A 25762-nucleotide genomic window follows, 5' to 3' on the forward strand; every position below is an offset into this window, starting at 1 on the left:
TTTGGTGGTCCCTGTGGTCCAAAAGTTTGGCAACCTATTTTACCCTACTAAGTTATTTCCATTGTTTTCTGTAAGAATTTTAAATAGTTCCTGTATTAGTTGCTCTTCAACAATCTTTATGCACATGAAAGAACTCTGCCTTTTACAGACCAACGGTAACCTGCTCTAACCTAGACACTTTGTTATACATTGGCAAATACAATTCTCAACAATAATCATGATGGGGAGTTGAAAGATTTTTATTATGAGTGCAGTTTTCTGCATAATTAAAGAATTAAAAATTATCAATAGCATTTTTCAGCCGTTTCAAATTTAACGCCAATGGAATGAGTATTTTCAGTTTTGTGCATGGCCCCTTGCAGATCATTTCTGCATAGTACTCAATTGCAAGATTTAATCTCAAATTATTTGTGTTCTCATTAAGAACAAGAAATATTGTTATTCCACTGAGAAAAAATAATCTGTAAAAAGACACTTTAAGGGCCGTCTAAAAAGTGCAAGAGTATCAAAACCAAGAAGCTGAAAGGAAAGAAGGCAGTGGTGTAGGAGAATCCATTCTTAGTCTAGTTGTCTTCCAAACAAAATCAAACAAATATGGTTTGTAGATTTTGGATACTTGTACAGTTTAATCTGCAAACAGAATTTTGTAACAAATTTAATTTTCCATGTCTACTGTAAACCTTTATAGAAAACCCAGGGATAAAATGAATTTAAATTGTGGAAGGCCTTAAATTATGTTACAGTAGAAAATACAGGAGGTAGAATGTAACTAAAAGGATTAATGCAATGTTAGAAGAATCGAATCTAGAGCTCCTGTAAGCTGCTAACACATGGTTTTAAAAACCTAATTTCAGTGTTTTCTAAGGACCCTAGAAAACGCAAACAAATTTGCTATGAGAGCCCTTATATCATGCTTGATAAAGGGAGGTAGGATGTAAGAATCAAAAGGACACAAAACATGACACTTTATCTACAGCTCCTGTTTGCTTTACTGTTGACATTTTGACAATTTAGTCACCTTCTTCAGTTTCAGACTCCGATTCTGAAAGACAAACAAACAATTTCAGCTTGAGTACAATATTTAGGATATCTAATAATTAATAGTTTAATAAGTGTAGGACTACTTGCCTTCCTCTGCATTTTTGAGCCATTCTACGAACTTTTTCATTTGTTCCAGAAAGACACTCTTTCCTTTGGCAAGGTGTGCATCTTTATACCATTTCAAGATGGGTTCTTCACTGAGTACCTCAGCTGTGGAAAACAAAACAGGGCTGTCAGGCAACACATCCCACAAACAATGAATGAAGGATTAGTCTTTGCCTTCTAGGTCAGGCAAGACTTTCTACAGTAATCCAGTGACTCCTTGAGAGGAAAAAAAAACCAGTCATTTTCTTCAAGACTCACTCCCCCCAAAGATAGTCAATTATCACAAGTTCTGTATTAAAAGGAACTTCAGGAGATCCTTTCATAAGAGTTGCTAAAACAAACTCCATGCAGCTGAAACAAAACAAATTAAGTGCCTTACTCTTAAAAATATAACGGCTTTATGAATCATCTGAAAAATATAATTTCAACAGTAACTTATGGCATCTGACGGAAAAGAATCTTAAGAATGGCTAAATCAGGAGGGACTTCTTTTATTTTCTGCTGGGTCTTCAATAAACTCCACTGGAATAAATTATAATGAATGTAGGCATTTCCACCACACTTAAGTGTTCTCCAATTCCCATTATTTTCCACAGTCCTCAATAAGTGGCTTTCATTGCCTCATAACTTTCTTATTCAGAATACTTCTGAATGTCATTTTGCACACTGCAAATCATTCCAAACATTCAGAAATGTACCATTAGTCCAAAGTCATTCAATTACTGCATAGCAATGTGCAAAACATGGCATCCTAGGCATAGAATAGTTAAGCCAGAGGTGGGCAAACTACGGCCCGCAGGCCGCATCAGGCCCGTTGGTCTGTCAAATCCGGCCCGCCCCTGAAAAAAAATCAGTGGGCGTGGCGTATTGCCCTGCACCGCGTGGCCCCCAAAGCTGCAAAACAGTGCAGAGCGCTCTCGGGGTAGGAAAGAAGAACTTTGCAAAGGCCTCGGCTGGGAGTTCGAAATCACCTTCGAGTGCGACCTCTCCGAAGGTGAGTCCCCGCCGATCCCCCTTTTTTTTCCGGGGCTTCCAGGCTTAAACTTTGCAAAGGCAAAATTTGCAGGCGGGAGCGTCTTCCCGCCGAGAAGCGGGAAGGGTTCCGCCCAGCGGGCGGGTGGGCTGCTTGGAGTGGGCTGCTTGGAGCCACCTAATGCTAGGCCGCTGCTGGTGGAGCCTTGCCCTGCCTTGGTGCCCCGTTTCCCGGCTCGGCGGTCCTGCTCAGGCGGCACTTTAAAAGCCCCCCTCCTCGCGTATGTGCCCGACGAGCCGCTCACCACGACGGCGGCTCCCAGCAACTTGCGGCGTCCTTTTTCCTTGCAGGCGCTCGCGCCTGGCCCCGAGCCGCGCAGCGGAGGGGAAACCCGGAGCGCCGTCGGGTCGCCTCCTCCAAGCAGCCCGCCCGCCCTCCAGGCAGAAGGGAAGGGAAGTGGGAAGGGACTCCTCAGCGGGAAGACGCTCCCGCCTGCAAACTTTGCCTGTGCAAAGTTCAAGCCTGGAAGCCCCGGAAACCCGAGCAACTTCCCGGCAACTTTCGGCTTCCTTTCAACTCGCAGGTGCTTGTGCCTGGCCCCGAGCCGTGCAGCGGAGGGGAAGCCCGGAGTGCTGCCGGGTCGCCTCCTCCAAGCAGCCCACCCGCCCTCCGGGCAGAACCCTTCCCGCTCCTCGGCAGGAAGACACTCCTGCCTGCAAACTTTGCCTGTGCAAAGTTTAAGCCTGAAGCCCGAGCAACTTCCCAGCAACTTGCGGCTTCCTTTTTCCTCACAGGCACTCACGCCTGGCCCCGAGCCGCGGCAGAGGGGAAGCCTGGCGGGTGGGCGGGCTGGAGGAGGCGACCCGGCGGCGCTCCGGGTTTCCCCTCTGCCGTGCGGCTTGGGGCCAGGCGCGAGCACCTGCGAGTTGAAAGGAAGCCGAAAGTTGCCGGGAAGTTGCTCGGGTTTCCGGGGCTTCCAGGCTTAAACTTTGCACAGACAAAGTTTGCAGGTGGGAGCGTCTTCCCGCTGAGGAGTGGGAAGGGTTCCGCCCGGCGGAAGTTTGCAGGTGGGAGCGTCTTCCCGCTGAGGAGTGGGAAGGGTTCCGCCCGGCGGGCGGGTGGGCTGCTTGGAGGAGGCGACCCGGCAGCGCTCCGGGCTTCCCCTCTGCCGCGCGGCTCGGGGCTAGGTGCAAGCGCCTGCGAGGAAAAAGGACGCCGCAAGTTGCTGGGAAGTTGCTCAGGTGCTAGGAGCCGCTGTCGTGGTGAGCAGCTCGTCGGACGCGTACGCGAGGAGGGCTTTTAAAGTGCCGCCTGAGCAGGACCGAGCCGGGAAATGGGGCACCAAGGCAGGGCAAGGCTCCACCAGCAGCGGCCTAGCTTTAGGTGGGCTTGGATGCCCCTGAGCGCGGGTTTGCTGTTTCTTGTCTCCTGGGACTCGTGTTTGGAAAGCGTGGAAAGTAGTAGTAGGAGCAGCCGCTGTGTTATTTTTTCTCTTTATATAATATATATATATACATTATATATATAATATATATATCTATATTATAAAGGGCCCATTATAAAATGCAGCAAATTATATATAAGAATATACATATACATATACATACATATACATACATACACACACACACACACACACACACATATATATATGTTTTCTGAGGTTCTCGCGGGTATTTGTTTGTGGATCTTTGGTTGTTCAGGTTTTCTCCCACGTAAGATTCGAAGTATCTAGGCAACGTTTCGATGAAGTCTCATTCATCATCTTCAGGCTTCTGTCTCCGGCTCTGTGCTTCTCAGAGTGATGTGAGATTGCAGCTGCTTCTTCCTTTTAACTGCTAGTGGGGGTGGGACTTGATTGGGTGGGGGCTTGGCTGTGTTCTGATTGGGTGGGGGGGTGTTCTCATTGGTAGGGGTTTTGGCTGTGTTCTGATTGGTTGGGGGGTTAGCCGTGTTCTGATTGGTTGGAGGCGTGTTCTGTTCAGGTGGGGGCTTGGTTGTGCTCAGGTTAGTCTTAGTAGCTGGGGGATTTGAGTTGGTGAGCTGTGATCTTGCTGTTTGGCTTCGAGTTCGTGGTCGTGCTGCATCTTCATAGTGGGTGTCGGTTTGCTTCATGTATGGCTCGGAGGGGTTTGAAGTGGGTAGTGATGCAGCTGCAGTGCAGCTTCTGGTCCATGGTCGTGTCTCATCTTCTGAGTGGGTGTGAGCCTGTTTTCTACATGGAAGTGTGGTGGTGGCATCTTGTGTGGCTCTCATGGGTGTGGGTCTGGTGTCCTTCTTCATGTTAGGTACTCGTCTGTTCATGAGGGCGGGTTTCCAAATGGCTGGAAGGCGGGAGATGTCATCTCGTTTGTTCATGCTGTGTGGGCGTTTTTCTATCTCTATGGCTTCTCTGATTATTCTGCTGTTGAAGTGTTCGGTTTTGGCGATAGTTCTGGTATTTTTAAAATCAATTTCATGTCCTGTGGCTTTGAGGTGTTGGACCAGGGAAGAGGTCGTTTCTTCTTTTTGATTGAGTTCTTATGTTCTTCAATGCGTGCACTTATTCTTCTGTTAGTTTGTCCAATGTATGTGGTAGGGCAGGCAGTGCAGGGGATTTCGTATACTCCTTGGTTTTCTAATTCGATTTTGTCTTTGGGGTTTCTTAGGATGGTGGATATTTTTCTGTTTGTGCAGAATGCTGTTTTGATGTTGTGTTTTTGGAGGATCTTGCTGATTTTGTCTGTAGTGCCTTTTATATATGGGAGGAGGGCTTTGCCGTTTTCTTGTTCTCTGTCTTGGATTTTGGTTGGGGTTTCTTTTTGGATTAGGTGGGTAATCTTCTTTCTTTGGAATCCATTGGCTGTAAGTACGTTGGTGAGAGTGTGTAGTTCGGTTTTTGGTGTTGTTCATCGGCTAAGCATTTTGTTCTGGAGATGAGTGTCTTGGCTACGGAATTGATCTGTGCTGGGTGGTGGTGTGAGAGTGCATGTAGATAGCGGTTTGTATGTGTTTTCTTCTGGTAGATGGTGTGTCCTAGGGAGCCATTGGATCTTTTGTATACCAAGACATCTAGGAAGGGAAGTTGATTGTTGGCTTCTGTTTCCATGGTGAATTGTATTTTGGGGTGTAGGCTGTTGAGGTGTGTGAGGAAGTTGTTCAGTTTTTCTTCCCGTGTGGCCAGATTATGAAGGTGTCATCTACGTATCTGAGCCAGAGTTTGGGTTTGTGGTCGTATTTTCTAGAGCTTGTGTTTCAAAGTGTTCCATGTAGAGGTTTGCGATGACAGGTGAGAGGGGTGATCCCATGGGTGCTCCTTCTATTTGTTTGTATTTTTGTCCATTGTAGGTGAAGTATGTATTGGATAAGCAGTGGTTGGTCAGATCTAGGATGTGCTTGGGGGTTGTATTTGTTTTGGATGGCTGTCAAGGCTTCTTTTATTGGCACTTGGGTGAAGAGGGATATGACATCGAAGCTTACTAGTAGGTCGCTAGGTTGTAAGTTTTGTTTCTTTATGATCTCGATGAACTGGAATGAGTTTCTTACGTGTGAGTTGATGGATTCTGCATAGGGTTGTAGTTGTTTGGCGAGAAATTTGGCCAGGTTTTGTAGAGGTGAGCCTATGGAGCTGACTATTGGTCTGAGTGGGGTTCCTTCTTTGTGTATCTTGGGGAGACCATAAAGCTTGGGGCATCTGGATGATTTCTCTCTGGGTATGATTCTTTGCTGGATTTCTTCACTGATGGGGGAGGCTTTTATTTTGGATTTGGTAGTTTTTTCTAGGTAGGTGGTGGGGTCTGTCTTTAGGGGTTTGTATGTGGGGTCTTGGAGTAGGTTGGTTAACTTGGTTTGGTAGTCAGATGTGTTCATAACCACTGTCGCGTTGCCCTTGTCTGCTGGTAGGATTATTATGCTGGTGTCTTCTTTCAGGTTAAGTAGTGCAGTTTGTTCTTCTTTGGATAAGTTGCTTTTGGGTGGTTTGCTAGTGCAGAGGATGTTGGTGATTTTGAGTCTGATTTTGTTAGCATCGTCAGGGTTGGTTTTGGTCAGGCTGGTTTCAACTCCGCATATGATGGTTTCTGTGGGGATGTGTTTGGGAGCGACAGCAAAGTTGAATCCTTTTGAAAGGACCTTGGTTTCAGCTTCAGTGAGGATCTTGTCTGAGATGTTGTGCACTGTTTGTTTCATGTGTGGCTGTGGGGGGGGGAGGAGTTGGTTTCTGGCGTTGTTGTAGTTTCCTGAGTTTGTTGGTGTGTGTGTCTGTCTTGAGGGTGGTCTGTGTTTCGGCTCTCCAGACAGCGAGTTGTTTGGATTTGTCCCAAAGTAGGGGGTGAATCTTGTTGCTGAGTCTGAGGTGGAGTGTGAGGAGATCTTTGTTGATTTGGTCTAGGAGAAACCTTTTTGTGTGAAGTCTCAACTAAGACTAACCTGAGCACAACCAAGCCCCCACCTGAACAGAACACGCCTCCAACCAATCAGAACACGGCTAACCCCCCAACCAATCAGAACACAGCCAAAACCCCTACCAATGAGAACACACCCCCCACCCAATCAGAACACAGCTAAGCCCCCACCCAATCAAGTCCCACCCCCACTAGCAGTTAAAAGGAAGAAGCAGCTGCAATCTCACATCACTCTGAGAAGCACAGAGCCGGAGACAGAAGCCTGAAGATGATGAATGAGACTTCATCGAAACGTTGCCTAGATACTTCGAATCTTACGCGGGAGAAAACCCGAACAACCATACACACACACACACACACACACACACACACACACACACACACACATATAATATTCTTATATATAATTTGCTGCATTTTATAATGGGCCCTTTATAATGGCCTTTTGTAAAATTGGTTCGGCCCTCGAACGCAGATCTGATTTTCCATGTGGCCCCCGACAGAAATTAATTTCCCACCCCTGAGTTAAGTGATCTCTAAAATGTTTCAGTTTCCTCACCAAACGTTGCAATCTGGGTATTCTGAAGCTGTTTCATTTCTGGAAATAAAATGGCCTGTCTTGTTCCACACAGTCCAAGAAGTTCGTTTCTAGCGTCAATTTGAATTCCAATCTACCATCAATTCCACCTACTTTTTGTATAACTATCCCCAATTAAGTTCTCTAATGAGGGCTGTAATTATAGATAGATAACATGGGAAGCAGTTTGAATACTTAACATAATGAGGACCCAGATTATTGGGGGCAATATGCCGATTGTAAACAGCTTAGAGGGTTGTAAAACACTATAAAGTGGTATATAATATTGTTATTCTGATTTTATACTCTATTATAGTGATTCTAAGACCAATTTAAATTTCTCCCAAGTTCTTGTTACCAGCAAATTGTTTTCACTGGATATATAATTATATTAAGGATAGGTATGTTAATTTCTGTTATTTCATTTTAACTTTTTAAAAAAAATCACGATTCATTAATATAAGTAGTGAACAATTCACCAGCTGTATACCAAGTTTTCCCATTTTGCTTCTGTAGAAAATGCAATTAATTTAACTAAAGAAACAAAAGTGCTATCTTTTACACTTCTCCCATCCCCAAAGATGGGCAAACCTTCATTTCGGTTGAACAAACTAAATAAAAAGACTCCATTTCCCCCCCACCCAACCACTCCTGAAAATTCTAATCCCATATGCTTCCAAATTATCATACCCTTAATGCCCCATCCCAGATGCTGTGCAACATTGCCAGATTACATTTACCTACAAGTACGCCTTGGCTTAAATCCATTCATTTAACGACAGGTTCAAAGTTATGGAGGTTTTGAAACAATGGATTTACAACTGGACCTTCAAGTTCCAGCCATCGCAACATCCTCATAATTACATAATTACATAATTGCGATCTAAGTGCTTAGGTCACAATCACAGTGTGGCAGCAAGCTGAGCTTCTCACAAACAATGGGAAAGCTGGCAGGGAAGATCACAAATCACCCCAGTAACTTGCTCCCATCATCTTGTCTTCCAAGAAACTTGCTACAGATATCTCATACTCTGTCTTCAGAAAACCTTCCCAATGCCCCTGCCAGCCCTACCTGGCTACCTTTTCTAGTGGGCTGACTGTGGCACCACCATGCCCCATGGCATCTGTGTACCTCCTGGTGCATTTTACCTAGGACTCCTACCATTTCACACTTAAAGACCTATACATCCTGGGATTAAGATGGTAACCAAGACTGCCAGGATTACTGCCGCTAAGCAATACTATCATGTGACTGTATAACTAGGTTGCTTATTGATGGCAATACCAGTCCTATTGTAATCATACCTTGAGGTCTGTCTGTATTCTTAAAATTTTTTTCAAAACCAGTAGTACATCAGGAAAAAACTTATGTAAAGGGGCTCAGAAATGTATCCAACAATAATATAACCCCAAAGTTTGAACAGAATAGGGCTGAATTGGGGGAGAGTGAAAGAAATAAAGCTCAAAATGGGCTGGATCCAATTCAGTTTTATGGAGGAAAAAGGTCCTCAGTATACCCTACAATAGTAATAATCACGCTCCTCCATTTTAAACCTCGCTCACATTGTCATTTGAAAATGACCTTCTATTAAGGAATTGGAAAGAATTTGAGAATGCATGCTCTGCATGCTTTGTCTATCTTGTTTTAAACTGGAAAGAGGAATAGTCATGCCAGCAGATTACAACCCCTCCCATTTTCAGGCAGACCAAAAGCATAGGGGGAAGGGATTTTATTTTGCATCAGATTAACCTTTTCAGATTAATTGTAAAAAAAGGAGGGACACTTTAAATAGTCTGGCAAGAGAGGATGGAACCTTTCATCAGCATCCAGAGGACTGCCTACAAGCCTTTGTTTTATAAGGTGCTCTATAAGAATATACTACTTGGTGCCGTGGAGGCTTGGTTTTCAAGACAAGATTCCTAAATATAGAAAGTAGAACCCAGCAAACCACCCCTTCTACAAACAGGATTTCTTTCAGAGGCATTTGCTGAATCCAGAGGGAACTCTAGTGTCATTCTCTTCTTCTGAAGCTCCCCTACCCCTCCCAAAGGATTTGTGACCTTGTGGAAAAGGAGGAATAAAAGAGATGTGCTCTTTTTTCTCTCCACAGCAGAATATCCTTAGGAGTGAAGATCTGCTTCCTGGAATTCTGGATTAATTCAAAACATATTGGGGGGGGGACACGACAGGGGGGGGAATCTCCATTCTGCTGGGAAATGCATTGTAATCAGCATGTAGCCTGGCATTCTTTGAGTAAAACACAGGCATTCTTTGAGCATTGGACAATTCCTCTGCTTTCAAAAGAGACAGATTTGTTATATATTACCTTTGTAGAAGAGCACCACTATTTTCGGGAAGGCTTTCATGAAATGGATGTTGTCGTAACAGTACTCTTGAATCTTTAGCAACAGAGTCAGCTCAGACTGACCTTGGGTTGTAAAGGCAGCAAGAAGAGGGCTGTATTGCTGAGAAGACAAGAGAGGTTTTGTCATAAATAATTTCCTAACTTGCATTTAAACATTTGCTTAAGATGCCTTTTCTAATTCTTATAAAGAAAAATGATATTGTCCAGAAACATTAAAATCTTTGGAGTAGTTTCTTAATAGCATTAGGTCTACTTTTTAAAACCAGGATTATTCTGGGGGAAAAAATACTTCAGGAAAACCTCAGACAAAACATCCTCAGAAAGATAAATGGATGATAGATACCTGCAACAGACTGAAAAGATATTTAAAAGCTAATCCTATAAACGAACTTATACCTTCAAGTGCTTGATGGCTTGTTCTGCGACGAGCTCCTCTTTTTTGTTCCATTCCACAGTGCTCATTACACTAGACCAGATGATGCCAATTACAGTCTGCTCTGATATGTTGTTTTTCTTCATTTCTTCCTTGACATACGGTATGATCTAGGCAATCAGGATTTGCACATTAGCTTTGTCCAGACATTTCTCTGGATAAAATGAACTCAAAGGGAACTCTAACTAAATCTATGCAAGAATCCAAGTCAAACAAGATCTTGAACACTAACCAATGTACTCAAGCCCTTATCTTAAATAAGATAATTCATGGATCTGGATATAGCTTCCCCTTTGACCTGCCAGCTGAAAATATGGAAATGGGACAGAAATCTGACAATGTTTTGAGCCTACTTTGGTTCACCATACAAATATTGAAATGGTGGGCTTGCCATTATTCTTTATTTAGATTTAACTTTGTGGCAGAATAACAATTTTATTTAAAAACATACAAATTTAGTAGTATGCTTAATGTAAAAAACACCACTTATAACATATTTTGAACTGCTATTGAACATCACACTGAAATATCAGACTCAAGGCTGAAAGAGTATTTTTTATGAAACAAATTTTCTCTGCACTGCTCAAAGCATGTTAACAGTAGGGAATAATTGCTAGATGTTACATAGAAAGTTCAGAACATTAATTTTAAATACATGCATAGTCAAATGACTTCCCTCCATTTCCATAAAAGAATTGTTAAAACTGAAAACATGGACAGCAACCATAGAGCTGAGACATACTGTTAACAAAAAAATTGCTTTTAATCGTTAAGCAAGGCAGTTGCTAAGTGAGTTACATCCCATTTTACAACCTTTTTGCCACAGTTGTTAAGTGAATGACTGCAGCGGTTAAATGAATCATATAGTCATTAAACAAATCTAATTTCCCTCATGGACTTTGTTGGAACTGACTAGGAGGGTTACAAATGGTGGTCACATGACCCAGGGCACTGCAACTGTAAATGCATGCCGGTTGCTAAGTGCCTGAATTTTGATGATGTGATCATGGTGAAGCTGCAACGGTCATAAATGTGAAAAACAGTCATGTCACTTTTTCAGCACTGTTTTAACTTCGGTCACTAAACGAATAGCTGTTAAATCAAGGACACCTGTACAATTATGCATAACATGCATACAAATATTTATGATGAACTATTCTTTCATTAAATTTCTAAAGTAAATTTAAGGAGAAATATAGTGACAGTTATCTTCTAATGTAAAAAGATCCCCTGGAGCTGTTCTCACATCCCTTTGACTATATCCATCCAGTTTTCTGAAATAAGTTTGCCATCATTACCTTCTTTTAGGATATGTGTTCAATTTTTCAGTCTAACTAACAGCCCCAAGAATTTCTAGTAGATCTTTGTTCAAAGATTAACCAAGTCTCATCTTAGTTAGTTGAGATCAGTCAACATTGACTAGGTTTTTCTTAGCATTTTTCAACAAAGCACAATGTTTTACACTGAGGAAGTTAAATAAGATAATTCATGAATCTTAAGAATTTAACTTACCAAAACCATTATTGTCCTATTATACCTAACGTGTACCATTAAGGACTCAGTTAAAAAGGCTATTTCCATAATTCTGGTATTCCATTAAGTTCTTACAGAATTCATCTATGCTTGCCAGCTAACCATACTTACATCCTTAAAGGTATCTCCTCGTGACATCTGCTCTTGAAGTTCTTTCTGTAATTCTTTACGAGCCCCTATGCACTGCTGATTCCGAACATATTCAGAAAGTTCCTTCAATCCTGCATCAGTGAAGTATTTTGTAAAATGCTCAAGACTTTGCTTGTTGGCTGGAAAGAGCTCCTGAAACATATGGGTTTTTTTGCAAATATTAAAAAACTATACATGGATGTGCTTAGCACAACGATTCATCCTTGTTTGATGCAGGGAAATACTTAAAGTAACATTCATTTTCTATCTGCTGAGAAGGTAAATATGAGGAGTCATATATTTTAGTTTTTATTACCATACATTTTCCTATCAGGTTCCCCTGAGGATCATACTATGTTAAAACACTGAATTCAAATCAAGATTTACCAAATAAAATGCCAAACCAGAGTGAATTATAATGAAGATATCAAATTCAGAAGATTTTTAAAAGTTAAATATGCAATAGTGCCGTGGTGGCGAACCTATGGCACACGAGCCGAAGTGGCACACAGAGCCATTACTGCCAACACGTGAGCCCTCGCTCAGAAAAGCTCTACTGCACATGCACCGCACGCCAGCTGATTGTCAGGTATCTGGCATGCATGCATGGGGGGGCACAGGAGACACACATGCATGCGCAGAAGTGCGCAGCATGGGTCATGCGGATCATGTGTGTGGGCATGCCCCCCCCATTGCCTTCTGGGTGATGGCACGCAAGTGTGAGTGCACAAGTGCGTGTGCAATTATCGGCACAGGAGCCCAAAATGATTAGCCACCAGTGCAATAGTTAATTCAACTATTAGATGTGCTTCAGGCATCTCTGTGCAGAACAGTCACTGAGTAGTGGAAAGGGAATCCCTACACGCTAAAAATTATGTTCTTGCTATGCACCAATACTCTACTCTCTGCTTAAGCAACAGATGTTTCACTTTGACTATAAAACTATCCACTTACCATCAGCCTATTATCCATATTGACTTTACGAAGGCTAGCAGCAACTGCATTGATATCTTTTTCATTTATCCATGATTTGAACAATTTTACTGCAAAGGCTGCTGAAACACCTGCAGAGAAAAGCGCACAATTACTTTTTAAGACTTCACAGTGGGAATGGATATGACCCTCTCCTTATAGAGGCTTTCCAAGTTTTTTATCCAGACAATAATACATCTAGATCATGTAACCTCCCTCTTCATACACTGTAACTTACAATAGACTTTCCAAGAGGAAAATGTCAAAGTGAGTCTCAATAACATTAACATCAGGATTATACTGAGCAATATTTTTCAACAGTTTTTGCTACCCTATTACTGAAAGACATACTGCCTGCAGGAGCTGAAGATCTTAAAGAAGTATAATTTATTTATTTTTCATATTTCTGAATTGCCCACCTCCCTCAGAGAGGGGTTCAACAATTGCATAATACTATGTATCACAATGAAACTTGACAAATTTCTATGGTGACAAAACAAACACAATGCTCCTTGGCCTCAAATGCTATTTATTTTTATTTTGTTCTTGTCATGTAACAGTAGCTTATGTTTAAACTTTAGAAGCAACTTTAGTTTTAAACTGAATACACAATATCTATGAACACACAGTCATGTGTCTATAATAAAGGCTGCCCATTATGATCATAAGCTATGATGGAAGTAAAGCAGGTCATCATGTGATCGGCTCAATTTTACCTTTTTTTTCTGATAGTCACTAAGCAAATCACCTTAAGTGAATCCGAACTTGAGAAAGTAAGTCCATTGTTTGCTATGGAGATTTTTCAAAAACTGGAAATAAATGCTGATTTCCCACAAAAACGTCACAAATTTGGTTATATGAACGAGACACAGCAAAATGGCCATAAATGTGGGCCAGTTGCTGAATCCTAGTCATTTTAGCGGGGGGGATAATCCATCAGAACCAGTCATAAATACTTTTGAGGGGTCTACTGGAACCTCAAATGGTAGCTAAGCAACTCGTAATAAGACAAAGGACTAACTGTACTATGAAAATAGCATGTGAACAACAAGGAAGAAACTGCATCAAAGGCAAGATTTCTCTAATTACCTTCTTTAACAAGATTCTCATTATACAGGCTGTTGAGAATTGATGCATTAAGTGTCCCATTGGCCAGAAGTATACCCGTTAGCATGGCCAGTTTGTTCCGCTCAGACTCTGAAAAACCTTTCAAGAAGAGCAGCAACTGCAAGAGGAAATACAGTAACAAACATTTTGAAACAAATGAGATACTGAAGCCATACTACAATATTAAAAGGATTTTATGTGAGTCATCAAAAACGATCAATTTTTCACATCACACTGCTCAAAAGACATTTGTAATTACTTTCTCTCAATGTGTACGCATGCAGTAAAATTGTTATACAGTGAATGAAAGTTTTCTCCCCTTTTCCCCCAGCTAGCAAATGACCTGCAGAAGCAGACAAGTCTAGTACTACATAATAAAATCCATTATTTTTGGCAAGATAAGGTAAAAATCTAGTTTTCACAGAGTACCTTTTTAACTTCATCCTCAAAGCCTTTTTCCAGGTATTTGTATCGCCTGATCAGCTTGTTAAAGACCTATAAAATAGATACAAAGCAAGTTTGGTGAGGTGGTTAAAGCAACAGGTTAGAAATCAGGAGAGTGAGAATTCTAATTCTGCCTTGAAAGTTGGCTGTGTGACTTTGAGCTAGTCATTCTCTCAGCTAAACACACCTCACAGGGTTGTTCTGGTGGGGAAAATAGGAGAAGAAAGCAGTGTGTTCATTGCCTTGAGTTAATTATAATAGTTATTTATAAAAATAATAAAAGCAGAATAAAATAATTGAAAATGATCAGGATTAAGAAATAAAATGCTCAATTCCAGTAAGTCGTTTATATAGTTTTACTATACTGATGTATCATACTATAGAAAGATAGAATCAAGAAAATAATAAAACACACAAACCTGAGCAAATGCTTGCATTGTTTCTAGGTCTTCTTGTGCAGCAAATACACAGACATCTGTGTGCATCATGTCATCTGCCAAGGTACCACCTGGGGCTGTTAAAAATTGATTATTTTAATTATAAGAAAAACTTAATAGAAATTGTTTTGGTCTACAAGGTATTGTTGAAACAGTCAAAATTTAAAACAATCCATATTACACCCAGATCACTTTCAAATTTTATATGTGTAAAAGCAATTCTGAAAAACAAATTAGAATTTCATAGTGGATCCATGTGATCATAAATTGACCAGTCAATAAAGAAATTTGTTTTTTTTTCTTTTTTCCCTCTACCCTACACTTTTCTCTTCCCACTTTCCTCCCCTATTTTATCTTCATCTTTCTTTGTGTTTTTGTATTTTATGATTTGTTAAATTAATAAAAATTTTGAACAAAATAAAGATACTTGCCCAGCATTCCACCAGCCACCAGAATATCAAAGAGTGTCTCTGCATAGCGGCGATAATCAAGTTTTGCTCCAGAAGCATCAAGGAATTTTGCTACTGCTTCCAAATCACTGCCAGTTTCATTTAAACCTTGAATAATACAGTCCTGAAACTGAGTGGGGTCAAACCTCTCTTTTTCATCTGCAATAAAAAGTAATACTGTAAATGTATCTGAAAAGAAAATCAGGGTAATTGGAGTTATTGATTTCATGCTGAGAATCAGATCAGCCAAAAGGAAAGTCAGGATCCCATTAAATTCAAACATGTTAGGCAAAGAGTTTAAAGTTCTATGCAAACATTTCAGTTGCTAAATACATTGATTCAGAGTAATACATAGTCAAAGTACCCTCTGTTGAATTCACTGGGGGTTAGTCTCAGATAATGTGCCCAAAATATATTACTAAAGAGAAACACCTTTTAAAATATCATTGTTACATTTGTAAATTCAAATCTAAGTAATCTAAAGAAAAATGAAAACAAAACCAGAAATGGTTTACATTAAATTTCTCCTCAAATTCTGCTGACAGGCACTAAGGCAATACAGTTTTCTTTTATAAACATAATATCATGTAAAGGAAGTGTTAGAAATATAAGTCACCTAACAGGTATTTGGGTTAGAAATATATAAACCAGGATAAACATTTTAGTACTATATCTTTAAGGGAATGCAAGAGCATGCAATTGGGTGTGGTTTCTCAAACAGCCATAAGATGGAGCCAGAAACCTGGGTTGTTTAGTCTGTCTCAGAAGAGTGTGTGTCTGAGTATCTTTGTTTCCTTCTGCTGGAAAGTATTGCAATTGCTCCATTTCTTCTAATTAGAAGAAACTGCTATTTCTGGATTTAATGTAAGTCTGATACTGAACTGTTTTTTCACACTGGACTTTGATATTTGGAGTATCCCTGGATTGAAAAACTGACTGATTTACCTGTGAATGACTTTTGGACTGCTTATCTTGAACTTTGCTTAAACCTTTCTGGAAGTAAAAACCTACATTTACTGTACAGTGTATCTGTGTGCTCTGTGTGTATTATTCCAACATTACTCTCTATACGTCTCCCTGTATGCGCTCATTCTCCTAATGGGGAATTACCTCAACAGGAAGGTCCGTATTTTTTAAAAATATGATAAAAATCAGGATTGTTCTCTGGTTCTAGAGCCCAATCTCTCTCACATAGCAGTTTCATATATAAAATTAATAAAAATTAAGTATTGTATGCTTTATTACTAGTTAGTTCTCAACTTACAACCATTTGTTTAGTAACCAAAGTATGAAAAGTGCTGAAAAAAGTGATTTATGACCAGTTTTCGCACTTAACAATTGTTGCAGCAGTCCTATGGTCACGTGATGCAAACTCAGGCACTTGGCAACTGACATCTGTTTATGAGAGTTGCACTGTGGCTCATGTGATCACCATTTGTGACCTTCCCAGCCAGCTTCCAACAAGCAAAGTCCATGGAGGAAGCTGAATTTGCTTAACAACTGCATAATTCACTTAACAACTGCAATGATTCACTTATCTGTGGCAAAAAAAGGTCATAAAATGGAGTGCAACATTTAACTGCCTTGCATAGCAACAGAAATTTGGGGCTCCATTGTGGTCATAAGTCAAGGACTATCTGTACCTGCAGCATAAAATGAAAAAATATAGTATGACCCTAGTTAAACCTTCCTTCAGACTGCCCAATCAACCTTTTTGAAGAAGTAAAAATGCACATTTCCCCAAATACAGATTCCATTAACTCAACAGTCTTGTGTGAATTTAATACAGGAAATATAATTGTCAGACTGATTAAAAAATCAGTGACTAGGAATAGGATTCAGGACCTGATTCATGAACTTTTAGATTTTAGATGGACTATATTAATAATCATTTCAATAGTTAGTAATAAGGAAAAAAATCAGAGATGTTGATTCTATGTTTATTGCTATGTAAACATGTTTTCAACAGGTCTTGAATAAGATTCATTAATAAAACCATCAAAAGTACATATTACAAATCAATCTTTACAGGGATGTGGTAATTTCTAATTGATAAAAATAAATTGATTACACAGGCATATGATTATGCTTACCTCTTTTCCTAGTTTTAAAACGCTGGCCTGATAGCGTTGGCTTTTGCTGCTTTTGATTATTCATAAAAGACACCCTGTGATAAGCAACAAATTGAAGATATATTGGTTAAGAAAGTAATCCTTAAGGATTTAGAAATATTTTTGTCAACACATTTACTAGCTAAACACATCAGAGTACACAGGTTTTTCCCATTCCCAAAACTGCCATGTCTACAATGCCACTAAAAATGAGTCTTAAACCACATATTTATATTTAAATCTGGAACGTTAACCAGAAACAAGTTTTGTTAACTACAAAATAGTGATTTATAGAATACGTAGTTACCAAGGTGGCAAGTTTATTATTGCATAACAATTAAGAACAATCACATGTAATCTTATCTCAAGTTAATTCCTATTGCATTTAAAGAGACCATTAGGAAGATCAAATTCCTACTACAACTGAGGGGGGAAAAGCAACTGTTTTTCTTTATAATGTTATTTTTCTGGAGAACTGCAATGTTCACAGCAGGAATTAAAAGGCATTCTTTGCATTGGTAGACTTCTGATTAAGAAGAGTCTGTAAAGATACCTTGATAGTCAGTTTGTATCTTGTCTTGGAAGGCTTACTTGTAGCATAGTTCAGAGCAGCTGTATCTTTTCTATTGTGAGATTGGATAGTGCAAGTACCAAGTATACTTTTTAACTGCCCTGTCTTAAGACAGCTTCCTCAAGACTCCTTCACTGAGTCATCACATAGGAAGATGTTTTAAAATTCACTTCTCTATTATAAACTGTTCTAGTTCAGTCTGTTCTAATTAATTCTATTATTGTAAGTGTTATAAGTAGGAATAGGAACAAACAGAAACCAGGCACTATTGCCTTCTGTTACTGTTGCTGTAACTAGTGAAGGGGGCTCTATCATCACTATGGGGACAGAATGGTGAAAACCTGTCTGGTTCACACAAATACTATGACTTGCGTAATTGCAACAGGCAAAAGTTGTTATTTTTCTTGTGAAGACTAGTAGGAGCATTTGCTCACTAGATTATGGGATTATCTGTATCTCCGATTAAATATTATAGCAATTTTGAAACAAGTTCCCTTGCTGCCATTTTGCCTGTAAATCCTATTTTCCTTCTATATATTTTTAGATTAAAGCAGAAAGCAGGGAATAATAATAATATGTAAATTGCTGTTTAAGGCTGACAGGCAGTGAAAGGGGAATGGGGAAGTCCAAAACATCTTTGATGACTCAACTTGATGGATGAATCAAACTGTATCCCTCAGGAATATACTTTCCATGACATTCCCTTCTCTCTTTTCAGACTACTTCTACCTACAGCTGTCCCAATTTCAAAGCTGTGACATAATTGCAGGAACTCTCAAAATCACAATTGAAATCATACTGGAAATTCAAATCCAGTGAACCAGTAATTAAACAAATTTCATTGATTGAAGCCAGAACAAATCTCCTTACTGAAAGCCTCAAAATTAATTAAGGGATAAGTTTTGCTTTTAAAAAAAAATAAGTTCTGTCTTTCTGATTTTACCAGTGCTCTGTATCAACATAAGAACAAGCTGGATTGTCAATATTTACACTAAACCAGTAATAGTAAGGCAAAGTTAATAATAACCTACAACAGTCTTTCAGAAACTAGTTCCATTCATGTATATTAGGACTATAATCTCAATATAAATTCTGGAAAACTAAATATATATAAAAGGTAGCTAATAAGGAAAGACTGCAACACATAATATCCTGTTAAAAGTCTATCTTTCTAACAAGCAAAAAGGGAGCCTCCACTCAATTTACATTAATGTAAATACACAACTATAATACACTAAATATAGAACATTAATAAGTAGTACAAAAACAGTGAGAGAAGATAATAATCACATGCAGGCAAAAAGAAAAAAGAAACAATATTTCTTCAGAGTTCCACAAGCTAGGGTGGAATTAAAATAATAAATTAAGATTCCTTAGACAAGGATGGGAAAAGGAGAGCAAAAAGGGTAGTGAAATTATCTGCCCCATTTCCACTGTTCCTGGCAATGTTGGTTCCACAGGATGTGGCCTGTGGAACCAATAGGTATTGTATTTCTCCTTAAAATTGGAATAATGTTACATCCCGAAGTAGGGATACTTCTTGGTAGTCTTGAGAAAGCAAAACAATAGTAGAACAGTGCAGAACTAGAATGATTTCCCCAAAAATGGAAAAAACATTCCTATTTTCCCCCTATAAATGGGTATTAAATGTCTGTGTGCAGGAGCGTGTGCTGTGTCCATTTGAATACTTTATCCTAGTTTACTGAGCCTCCAGTAAAGAGTTTGGGAAACAAAGCCATTTCTTACAAGGCCCATTCTGAACTCTTGGGGGAAATATTAAATACAGTATTTATTTTTCCTTGTCTCTTTTTAGTCTATTATTAAAGAAAAAATGTAATCCTAAAAAGCACGATCCTCAAAACCCTACTTAGAGGGCCATCTCTCATATATACACCCAGGGGGAAAAACGGTTAATAATCATCGGGTCAAAGGAGAGACAAATATTTATATTTCTCGCCTTCGCTGATCAAGTTACTACCAGGCTCCTCCTCCAGGTACGCCCAGGGAGCCTCGGGATCCCTGGCAACCTTCCTTCTCACTACGTTACAGCCCGCTCCACAGAAGAGCAGCCCGGGAACATGGTGTGACGCTTCTTCTTTTCCTTTTCTACCGAACGTAGCTGTCTAGGATAGAAAGGGGTGGGGGGGGAAGCACCCTTCCCCCCCGTCCTCCTTTCATCTCTCACAGCGCCTCCTCGTTCTTTTCCTTCTCTTCGTTCTACCCACCGAGCCCTCCGGGCGGAGGCGGCCGCTACTGCAGGAGGTGGAAGCGATGGCCGAGGGAAGGGCGGATGTCTCTCACAAGCACCGCCACGGCTAGGCTAGAGTCCCGCTTGTTCCTCCCGGCCACCACCGCTGCCGCCGCCGCCGCCTCAGGTCTCTCTCTCCCTCTCTTTTTCTCTCCCGCGACGGCGGCAGCGGCGACGTCACCAACCAACAGAGGCCGCCGCTTTGTTACCCGACAGGTCAGGCCAGGCCGCGCCAGAGGACGTAGGGGAGGGGGGAGGAAAGAGGGCCGACCAGCGCGGCCGTTACTATCCAGGCGCGCGTTCCGAACGCCCCCCACACCCGCCTCCCGACTCCGTCTCGAGCCTCACCGACTTTTAAGGCAGGAAAGGAACGTCCAAGGAGCACGAGCTTTACCAGCGACGCGAGGAGGACAGAGGGGGTGGTTTGAGGCAGTTGTATCTTCAGGCTCCTCCCCCTCAACCTCTCGCGAGAAGCAGAAATGACGCGCGAGCTTACTGTGAAGGCTCCCCTCCCGGAAATAAAAAACAACCCTTCGTGCCTTCGTCACTTATGGTGGGGAGGTGGTACCCAAGCGCGACCAACAGCCGCGCTTCATTTGTTACTTTTCCGCCATGGAAAAGGACAAGGGGAGGCCTACAGCAGATCTGTCGTTATTTGTTTGGACAAGTCCCTGCAGTTTTCTTGGCAAGGTTTCGGGAATGGCTTGCTCTTTCTTGGTTCCAAGCACCGGGGAAGCGGTGGGGGACTGGCCCAAGGTCACCCAGCTCGCTTTGTCCCTCAGGCGGAAGCAGAACTCACCGTCTCCCGGGATCTCGTCCGATACCACTGTGTGAATCTGACTATAAGAAATCCAATTTTCTACAAAATTTTCTACAAAAGGGTTCGGTGGACACAGTTCCCAGCCAAATTGGAAAGCGCCTGGTTGGCTAAGGCCACCTAATAACAACCTAGACGTAACTGAGAGTCCAGTCTGTCCCCCGGGGCTTTCCTGCATGCTGGCACGCCCAGAAGTTAGCACCGGGCGCCCGATGAGAAAAGGATTGGGCTCCTCTTTTCATCAGTTGAGATCTGCCTTTCCTTCTCAGGAAAACGATCTGTTCACAAGTTTTCTGCGAAGAAGAGCGCTATATAGGGAATAGCATCTTAAGTTGCACAGCTGTCCTGGAAAGAAATAGGTAGAGTCCATCAAGTCTATAAAAGTTGATATCCACTCTGCAAACCCACAATGGCCATGCTGTAATAAATGCTGTAAAGATGCTGCAATGTGGATTTTTTTTTGTATGCCTTGCTCCCTTCCAAACAGTGTACTTGAGAATTTACTTGAGAAGTAAATTTAGCAGTATATGTGGCTATGTAGCCATACACGTCTTCATGCAGTGGCACAAATTATTACTAATAAAATATTAACAAAGTTCTTATTAACAAGGGGGAGGTGTCAAGTTATGATCAGGATTCAAATTCTGTGACTCATTATGTGGTATTAGGTATTAGACACATAAAGAGACGTCTAGAGTGCCGCTAACGGAAGATGGGATGAACTCGATCAAACACAGGTAAGAGCTATTAAGGCCTACCTCAGGGCGATTCATGCGGCAAAGTGTAAATACTTTTCTACACTAATTGTGTCTGCAGATAATCGCCCAGTGACCCTCTTTAAGGTGAGCTGTCTCCTGGGGAAGGAGGAGATTGAGGTCCACCTGAAGGGGCGCACTGAAATTTTCTGGAAGACAAAATTGCTCTACTTCATTCCCAGTTAGATGCCGGTGTGGTTGCTGGTCTGGTGGAAGCTCCTGAGGCAGGTTCTTGCCCTGTTTTCTGGGAACAGTTTGACCCTGTTGCTCCTGAGGAAGTGGACAGGATCCTAGGGAATATGCCCATAAACACCTGTGTTTTATTTAGACCCATGTCCCTCCTGGCTTGTGAAAGCTTCCCAGGAAGTGACAGGTGGGTGGGCTCTGGGGGTGATTAATGCTTCCCTACGAGGGGCGGGGACAGTGCTCCAGCACTTTAAGGAGGCTGTGGTCCACTGTCTTTTTAAGAAGCCATCTCGACTCCACCCAGTTGAATAATTTCCAACCTGTCTCCAATCTTCTCTTTTGGGGGAAAGTTGTTGAGAAGGTGGTTGTGCAGCAGTTCCAGAGGTTTCTGGATGAAACGGATTATCTCAACTCCTACCAGTCGGGATTCAGGCGTGGATTTGGGCAGAAATGGCATTGGTCACACTTGGATGGTCTCTGATGGGAGCAGGATGGGGGTAGTGCATCCATCCTTGCTCTAATTGATCTCTCAGCGGCTTTCAATACCACTGACTATGGGATTCTCCTGGGGCGGCTTTGGGGGAATGGGAGTAGGAGGCCTTGTACTGTCCTGGTTCACTTCCTCAGTGACTGCTCTCAGTCAGTTTTGATAGAGGAGAGATCCAGCCCTCGCCCACTGCTTTATGGGATTCCACAAGGTTCGGTACTCTCACCGCTTCTGTTCAACATTTATATGAAACCGCTGGGTGAGATCATCACCATGGACTGAGGTATCACCAATATGCTGATGATACCCAGCTGTATGTCTTGGCATGTGGTGAGTTAAGTGTTGCTGTGTCCTCCCTCTCGTAATACCTGGAGGCTGTTAGGGGCTGGATGGGGAGCAACGGGTTGAAACTAAACCCTTGCAAGACCAAGTGGTTCTGGGTCTGGAGTTCGTTGGCTCAGGGAGAATTGCCACCTTTGGTCTTGGATGGTGTGGCACTACCCCAAACAACCTGTGCATAATCTAGTGGTTTTCCTGGATTCATGACTCCTACTCGAAGAGCAGGTGGCAGTCGTGGCCAGGATGGCCTTCGCGCAACTGCAGGTTGTGCACCAGTTATGCCCTTTCCTGGACCAACGGTCCCTACTCAGTCACTCATGTCCTAGTCATTTCCCGTCTTGATTATTGCAACACGTTTTACACGGGGTGCCCTTGAAGAACACCCGGAAGCTCCAGTTGGTGCAAAATGCAGTGGTCTACATGGTTTTGTGCAGATCGCGGTATACACCTGTTTCACATCTCCTGCGAGACCTGCATTGGTTGCCGATTTGCTTCCAGGTGCAATTCAAGGTTCTGGTTGTCACCTTTAAAGCTCTTCATGGCTTGGGAGCAGATTATCTGAGGGAACGTCTCTTGCCAGTCATATTTATCCAACCCATTAGAGCAGGGAGTCTAACCCTAACCCTAACCCTGAGGGAGATACACCTGGTAGAACCCAGAAGAAGGGCCTTCTCCGTGGTGGCTTCCTCTCTGTGGAACATCATTACCCCAGAGATTAGAATGCCCCCCTCTTTCTTCTGGAAGGCACTGAAGACCTGTCTCTGCCAGCGGGCCTGGGGAACCCAGAGCAGGATGGAGCCCATCAAATGGCTTGTGTGATCTGCTGTCATCGGAGTGGGGGTGGCGTGGGAGTTGGGGGGTGCTTTTTATTTATTTTGTCCCAGATTTTATTCTATTGTACGTTATTAATTTATTTGATTCTTTGTGTTAGTTTTTATTGGTTTTCATTTTAAATATGGTTTTACATTCTGTAAGCTGCCTCGAGTCCCAATGAGCAAATAGGTGGCAATATAAATTCAATAAATAAATAAATTAGGTTGTTCATCCACTTGACTTAAGCTGCACTGTAGAAAAAAATATAAGTAAAAAATGGCACATCAATCTTTCAACAGAAAATAAACAGAAGGCAGATAGCTTTGCCAATTTGGCAGCTTAACTCTTTATGGCAGAGGGAGCAAATGTTAGAAAAACAAAAGTGGCAAATATTTATCCCTGCTTTAAATGTTTTAAGTTTTTCAATGAAGTACTCCCCCCGCTCCACAAGCCAGAGCTATCTTGAATCTCCAAAGACCTATGCAAGGGTCCTCTTTGTAGACTTCAGCTCAGCATTCAATGCCATCATTCCAGATATTTTTCTAACAAAACTAAATCAACTAGCTGTACCTAATCACACTTGTAAATGGATCATAAGCTTCCTGACAGGAAGCTGCAGGTGAGGCTAGGCAAAATCACATTAGATACCTTTACACTTAGCACAGGGGGCCCCCAAGGCTGTGTGCTCTCTCCACTTCTCACTATATACCAATGATTGCATCTCAAAAGAGCTCTCTGTTAACATACTGAAGTTTGCAGATGATACAACAGTGATTGGTCTCATTTGAGACAGCGATGAATCTGCACACAGACAGGAGATTGAACAACTAGCCTTATGGTGCAACCAGAACAATCTTAAACTAAATACACTTAAAACTATAGAAATTGTGGTAGATTTTAGGAGAAACCCTCCTATACAACCACCTCTTACAATACTAAACAACACAGTAGAGACCTTCAAACAACAGTAGAGACCTTCAAATGTCTAGATTCTATCATATCTCAAGACTTAAAATGGGCATCTAACATCAAAAACGTCATCAATAAAGCACAACAAAGAATGTTCTTTTTGCGCCAACTCAGAAAGATCAAACTGTCCAAAGAACTGCTGATTCAATTTTATTTTTATTTATTTATTTATTTATTTATTTTGATTTGTCAATCGCTTATAAGATAATAGGTATAAGTAAAAACATAGTTATGAATACATGAAATGGGTACATATAAGAAAAATAAAAGAAACAATAGGACAGGGACGGTAGGCACGTTGGTGCGCTTATCCATATGATTTTAGTTTTAGTAGTTTGTTGTGTCCCACTGAATCAAAGGCTTTACAAAAGTCTATGTAAATCGTGTCTATTGCTTTGCCCTGATTGAGTTGTGTAATCCATATGTTTTTGCAGTGTAAGAGTTGCAGATTACAGAATAGTTTTTTTCTGAAACCAAATTGTTTATTAGGGAGTAGGTTGTTTGTCTCTAAGTGGAGGATAATGGATTTGTTAATAATTGATTCCATGACTTTACAGGTGACGTAGCATAAGGAGATTGGTCTGTAATTTTCAGCTAGGCTGGGGTTTCCCTTTTTGAAGATGTGGATGACTGTGGCTTGTTCTACAGAGGAATTATTGAGTCTGTCATCTGCACCTCTATAACTGTCTGGTTTGGCTCTGCAACCAAACAAGACAGACACAGACTTCAACCGATAATTAAAACTGCAGAAAAAACAATTGCTACCAACCTGCCTTCCATTGAGGATCTGTATACTGCACAAGTCAAAAAGGGCTGTAAAAATATCTACAGACCCCTCACATCCTGGACATAAATTGTTTCAACTTCTACCCTCAAAACCACACTATAGGGCACTGCATACCAGAACAACTAGACACAAGGACAGTTTTGCCCCGAATGCCTTCACTCTGCTAAACAACTAATTCCCACAACACTGTCAAACTACTTAATAAAACTGTATTACTATTATTATACTCATCCTTCTTATTACCTATCCCCACTTATGGCTATAACCGTGTTGCTTATGTTTACAATTTATATTGTTTTATTTGTTTCCTAGTATGATTTGATGCTTATTAGTAGCCTATGACTATCACTAAGTGTTGTATCTTATGATTCTTTATTAATGTATTTTATTTTTTCTTATGTACATTGAGAGCATATGCACCAAAGACAAACTCCTTGTGCGTCCAATCACACTTGGCCAATAAAGAATTCTATTCTATTCTAAAGAATTCAATTCTATTCTTAGGTCTACCAAAACAAAAATCGTCTGTTTCAAGTGATGTTGGTATGGCTGGTTTACAATAAAACTGTACAATCATTGATCTAATTTCACATGTATGCTAGCAGGGACTTTTATTTATTTTTAAAAAGGACATTAAAAAAAACTACAGCACAAGAGAGAAAAGATAAATTCATTCATATCATATGTCATATGGTGAAATTTCATTTGAGTTTAGAATGTGACTAAAGGGT

General features: G+C 41.1%; 1 protein-coding gene across 3 annotated transcripts; it reads right to left on the minus strand.

Moving 5' to 3' along the window:
• Positions 1 to 598: 598 nt before the first annotated feature.
• Positions 599 to 20344, minus strand: BZW1 (basic leucine zipper and W2 domains 1). Of its 3 annotated transcripts, none has more exons than XM_026696827.2 (12): positions 20231 to 20344; positions 17042 to 17115; positions 14931 to 15107; positions 14482 to 14576; positions 14048 to 14113; positions 13601 to 13736; positions 12494 to 12603; positions 11522 to 11692; positions 9841 to 9987; positions 9406 to 9544; positions 1129 to 1251; positions 599 to 1042 (listed from the first exon to the last, which is right to left on the minus strand). In XM_026696827.2, exons 2-12 carry the CDS (start codon positions 17103 to 17105, stop codon positions 1011 to 1013), a joined length of 1260 nt encoding a protein of 419 aa, XP_026552612.1. In that variant the 5' UTR covers positions 17106 to 17115; positions 20231 to 20344; the 3' UTR covers positions 599 to 1010. The 3 variants fall into 3 exon arrangements, with proteins under 3 accessions (XP_026552612.1, XP_026552610.1, XP_087775854.1); XM_026696825.2 differs by having other exon boundaries at positions 20227 to 20344; XM_087919728.1 differs by having other exon boundaries at positions 19856 to 20344.
• Positions 20345 to 25762: the final 5418 nt, after the last annotated feature.

Source organism: Pseudonaja textilis, chromosome 1 (genome assembly GCF_049901715.1).
Source record: "Pseudonaja textilis isolate UNSWEBS1 chromosome 1, rPseTex1.2, whole genome shotgun sequence".
NCBI classification, from domain to species: domain Eukaryota; kingdom Metazoa; phylum Chordata; class Lepidosauria; order Squamata; family Elapidae; genus Pseudonaja; species Pseudonaja textilis.